At 45.2% G+C, this 5,248-nt stretch overlaps 2 protein-coding genes across 9 annotated transcripts in view; both read right to left on the reverse strand.

Annotated features, from left to right (window-relative positions):
* Positions 1 to 4,373: 4,373 nt before the first annotated feature.
* Positions 4,374 to 5,248, reverse strand: part of USF1 (upstream transcription factor 1) — a 7,544-nt gene continuing 6,669 nt past the window's right edge. For all 8 annotated transcript variants that reach the window (XM_010833655.1, XM_010833656.1, XM_010833648.1 and 5 more), the window contains exon 13: positions 4,374 to 4,926. The gene's annotated coding sequence lies outside the window, so the exon portion shown is untranslated. The remainder of the gene's footprint in view (positions 4,927 to 5,248) is intronic.
* TSTD1 (thiosulfate sulfurtransferase (rhodanese)-like domain containing 1) overlaps positions 4,374 to 5,248 on the reverse strand; it is a 1,576-nt gene continuing 701 nt past the window's right edge. Inside the window, exons 3-4 of the mRNA XM_010833647.1 lie at positions 4,666 to 4,825; positions 4,374 to 4,568 (exon numbers count right to left, since the gene is read on the reverse strand). Coding sequence (XP_010831949.1) covers positions 4,517 to 4,568; positions 4,666 to 4,825 — 212 coding nt within the window. The 3' untranslated portion in view covers positions 4,374 to 4,516. The remainder of the gene's footprint in view (positions 4,569 to 4,665; positions 4,826 to 5,248) is intronic.

The raw sequence follows: 5,248 nt of genomic DNA on the forward strand, positions 1-5,248 counted from the left end.
AGCCCCACACTTGGCTATAAAGCAAGTTTCAACACGGTTTAAATGATTCAAATCTCAGTATATGTTTTCTGAGCAGAAGCAGTGGTTAAATGAGTATGTAAAAAGTCATCAAGCTGCACATTTATGTTATCTGACTCTTGCATCAAATACATTAAAAAACAAAACCAATTTTTCACTGTCAGTCATAAATTCCCTTCCATCGAGTTTCAGTTGTATCTATGCTATTTTATGTACCTTCTTGTGTTTACTCACACATACAATCTCTAAATCTACACATTTTGAATGGCAGGCACTTTTCATATGTTTACATATGCTATTCCAGTAAACTTTCAGAACCACCCAAACAGATGAGTCTTTTAACCCCCCTTTTATAGATGAGGAAAGTGAGAACTGGAAAGTAACTCGCAGTGACCACTAAGTAGTGCTGAGTCAGAACTGGAACTTAGAACTCTGATTCATAGCCTTGGTCCTTTACATAACATGCTTTAATACCATGTGTGAGTATTATTCCCAACTTTCTCCCCTTGCATTTCCCTCCCTGGATTATTAAACACCTCAGTAAAAAATTCAGCATCTATTGAGTACCTCCTTTATGCAGTTCTGGTTTCATTATTGGCCATAGAGAAATGAAATAAACAGTCCCTCCCCTTAAAAAGCTCATTCTAGGACTTCCCTGGTGGTCCAGTGGTTAGGTGTCCACCTGTCAAAGCAAGGGACACAGCTTCCATCTCTGGCCCAGGAAGATTCCACATGCCTCAGGGCAACTAAGCCTGTGCACCACAACTACTGAACTTGTGAGCCCTAAAGACCGTGCTCTGCAGCAAGAGAAGCCACTGCAATGAGAAGCCCGTGAACCGCAACAAGAGAGTAGCCTCTGCTCACCCCGACTAGAAAAAGCCTGCACGCAGCAACAAAGGCCCAGCAAGGCCAAAAGTAAATACATTAAAAAAAAAAAAAGAGCTAGGTCCAAGGGGAAGAACCACATAGATTAGAATACAGTGTGGTAACTGCTACATGGAAGCGTGTACCTTCTCCTCCATTCTTCTGGTCCCTCTGACCGTCATGAATCAGTTACATAATTTTATCGGGTTATTTTTCTTCCTTTTCCTTCAGTTTAAAAGCCCTCTGGAAGAAGATAGCAAGCATCCTGCCAAACACATTCTTCTAATTTTTGTGAAATTCAGAGTGGCACAGAAGATGCTGGAAGCTTCCCAAACAGGGTTAATGGTGAGTAAAGGCCAGGGTCAGAAGGGAGGAGGATCTACTTAGGCCACTAAATAAACTAGCCTGATGGGAGCTGGCACTGAAAGATGTGTTTGAAAAGTCAGGGTGCTGCCAGATCCTGACTAAAGACTGCTCGGAATGCCAGGTCAAGACACATGCTTGAGCCACTAGGCAACAAGGACCTATTGTAAATGATCAACTCTGACTGATAAGATTAAAATGTTATTTTAAGGTTGTTCAGGCAGCAACATTTCAGAAAGACTTAAATTAGGAGATTCTGAAAGTTGGGAGGCTAGTAAAGCTCAACAGACACCTACTGAGAACTTGAGTCCCACGCAATGGAGATAAGGAAATGAAAGCCAGTTCCTACCTTTGAGGAATTCATAATCAATTGAGAGAGAAACAAGCAAAATGTAATGCAATAGATATGATGACACACTCAACACAAACCTAAGGTAGATAAAGTATGATGAGAGAGAGGAGTCTGATGTAGCATGGGGAGAGAAGGCAAGGGAATACAGCCGGCACACACAGCTCCTCAGCCTCACCTGCTGACATAGTCAGCTATGAGGAGAGGGCAAGGTTGGCACAGCCCAACAAGGTTACTACCCACACAGTTAATGATGGGGAAAGAGGAATGTTTTCTTAACAATGATCAAGCCAGAGGGCATGGTCAGGTAGTGGGTCAGCTCAGTTTACTTCCAGGATTCTCTCTAACCCTCATCAGCTGAACTGAAGAAAGCAAGTATTGTAGGTTGGCAGGCCAGGAAGGAAGCTAGAAAACTAGTTTAGGTGGCAGAAGATAGAAAATGGTTGCCTAAAAAGAGGTTAAGGATGGAACTGACTGGTCCCAGGGAAATTTTGGAGATTTCAGGGTTTTATATCTTGGTTAGGATGCTTGCTTCAAGTAAGTGTATAACTGTCAAAACTCAATGAGGTGAACACTTAAGAACACTGCATTTTAGGGAATCCCAGGGCAATCCAGTGGCTGGGACTCCATGCTTCCACTGCAGAGAGCACAGTTTGGATCCCTAGTTGGGAAGCTAAAAGTCCACATGCCATGCCAAAAAAATAAAAGCATTTTATTGTAAGTAAATTATGCTTCTCTAAAAGAGAAATGCTATAACCAAATTATAAAATTTGAGGAGGGATAAAGGAAGACTAGAACAGTTGAGACTCAACAAGGGAAATTTGGGACTTCCCTGGTAGTCTAGCGGTTGAGAGTCTGCCTGCCAATGCAGGGGACACGGGTTTGATCCAGGAAGATCCCAGGCTTCCCAGGTGACACTAGTGGTAAAGAACCCACCTGCCAATGCAGGAGATATGAGACGCAGAGTCTATCCCTGGGTTGGGAAGATCCCCTTGAAGAGGGCACAGCAATCCACCCCAGTATTCTTGCCTGGAGAATCCCCATGGACAGAAGAGCCTGGTGGGCCACAGCCCATGGGGTCACAGAGTCGGACATGACAGGCAACTTAGCACACGTGCATGCTGGAAAGATCCCACATGCCAAAGAGCAACTGAGCCCACATGATACAACTACTGAGCCTGGAGCACTCTAGAGCCGGTGCTCTGCAACAAGAGAAGCCACCACCAAGAAAAGCCCAAACACCGCAAAAAAGAGTAGCCCCTGCTCACTGCAACTAAAGAAAGCCCCTGGAAAGCAATGAAGACCCAGCACAGCCAAAAATAAATAAACAAAATTTTTTTAAAAGAGGGAAATTAAAGCCCAGGAAAAATTTCCCAACCAGTCTGAGAACCAAAGGAATTTTGGCATTTGAGGAAAGAGTAACTGACATCTATTATTTGCCAGACCCTAGACTAGACTCTTTCACACACTTCAAGTTTATCTCCAAACCCAACAATATCCAGCTAAACTCAGTATTGTGACTATCCAGGGAGAGAACGAAATAGGTTTGTGAAAGGAGGTGGAGAGCTCAGATGAATGGAAGATTTTATACAGTGTGCAGTGTAGGCTGTGAGGTAAAAGATGTATAAGGGCTGGGTACAGTCCCAAAAGCAGGAGGAGAAGAGGAAAAGGTGAGGGAAAGGCAAGGAAAACAGGAAATGCCTCCAAGGAACTTCTTCAGAAACTTGAAAAATCAGAAAACTGGGCCCATCTCTGACTCAACCGTCTCTTCCACAAATTAAGAAGTAAAAATTTTTTATAATCAGACTTAACACATCAGAACTGAGGGACTTCCCTGGTGATTCAGTGGCTATGACTCCTGGCTCCCAATGCAGGGGGTTTGGGTTTGATCCTTGGTTAGGGAACTAGATCCCACATGTACCAATTAAGAGTTTGCATGCTTCAATTAAAGATCCTGCGTGCCTCAATAAAGATTCAGTACAGCCAAATAAATTTAAAAAAAAAAAACAACTCTGACATTGAAATATTTAATAGGTCTGGAAGGATATGCATTAAACCATGAACCATGACAAGGAAATTACCTACTGTAAAGTGTCCCATTTTGTGCTGTTTCTGTTTTTCTTTTAAACCAATTAAATTTTGTTAAATCTACTGTGGGATCAAGGAACTGTGCTGGTAAAAACTCAGACCTCTTTCTGGTGGCAAAGGAGGAGCTCCTCATACCTGTGATCTGTGCTTGGGATTAGGGGTGGCATCCATTCCTTCACCCAACTGCCCGGGAGAACCATTTCATTTCCTCAACCCAGTGACAAAGTCTGAGGGAAGTGAGGTTGGGGCTGGGGACCTGAAGACCTAGAGCAAGGGTACACAAACCTTCTATAAAGGACTAGATACTTCAAAGAATTCTGTTGCCACTATTCTCCCATTTTGGCACAGAAGTAGTCACAGACAATGCGTAAACAAATGGTCATGGTAGCAAGACCAAGTAAGGCCATAGTTTACTGACCTCTGGTCTAGTTCTGGCTCCTGACCGCATATTAGAATTACTTGAGGGCCTTGTAAAACCAGGTCCCACCAAATCTGAGATGAGGCTCAAGTTTTGTTTTGTTTTTAAGCTACCAGGTGATTCTGGATTATAGTCTTTCAGCAAACTTCTGGGTGTTTTGGTTTTGGTTAGGGGGCAGATGAATGCTGGAAGGAGGACCTAGGGCTGAACTGAAGTCTAGGTTATGATTAGAACTGTTTTCAGTTCACCTGACAAATTAAGTGCGTCCAATACTTTGATTAAATGCTCTTTATTTGCTGCTTTTCATGCACAGCGCTATAAGAAGTTGCTCAACCCAACAAGTCAGCTCCTTCATCACTCTTAGTTAAGGCGGCCACTGGCAGCAGGGAGGGAGCATTCAGTATGCCACATTCTACCTAACCTTCTTTCTGGAGCCATTCTCTATAGGCCCCTTCATAGTTCCGAGCCCTGTGAAGAAAAATAGGGGTGAGGGAAGGACAGAGCCCAGGAGGCAGTCCCCAGTCACCACCAACCCCCGCCCCCGCCCCAGTTACCAAGCCCATACTCTTTGTATCCGAGTCTCTGGGCCAACTGCGTGGCCTGCAAGCCCCGCTTGCCCATCTGACAGAAGAAAATGAGATTCTCTTCCAGCTTTGGCTTCTCAGCGGAGTACAAAGCCTTGAAAGCAGCTGGCTCCATCTGCAGGGCGCTTTCCAACTCTGACACTGGGAGGAGGAGTCAAGAGGACACAATGGAAAGCCGGCAGTTGGGCAATCTCAGGTTCAGTGGTTGGGTCTGGAAGGACCGGTCCTGTGGTCGAACACATCTTCAAGGGGCCCCAAAACAACACATGGTGAGAACTCCTCCCCCCGCCCCCACCCACTTCGAGGACAGGATACGTCCTACCTGCACAGGTCAGCCAAACCACCTCTGAATGGAAGCCACTTCCCTAGTTTGTGAGGAGACGCGGGCAAACTCAGGCATCCAGCTTTGGGGAGCTCAAGCGTGTGAATCTGGCCTGCCCCTTCCTCATTGTCTGTTACCCCCTCAAACTGGAAGGGCCAGTTCCGCTGCCAGGATCCGCCTCCCATCAACCCTTCTTAAGGGAAGTTTGGGGGGCGGGAGCCACAGGAATACCGGACCCCTGT

This window comes from Bison bison, unplaced genomic scaffold (assembly GCF_000754665.1).
Source record: "Bison bison bison isolate TAMUID 2011002044 unplaced genomic scaffold, Bison_UMD1.0 scf7180017863823, whole genome shotgun sequence".
Taxonomy (NCBI): domain Eukaryota; kingdom Metazoa; phylum Chordata; class Mammalia; order Artiodactyla; family Bovidae; genus Bison; species Bison bison.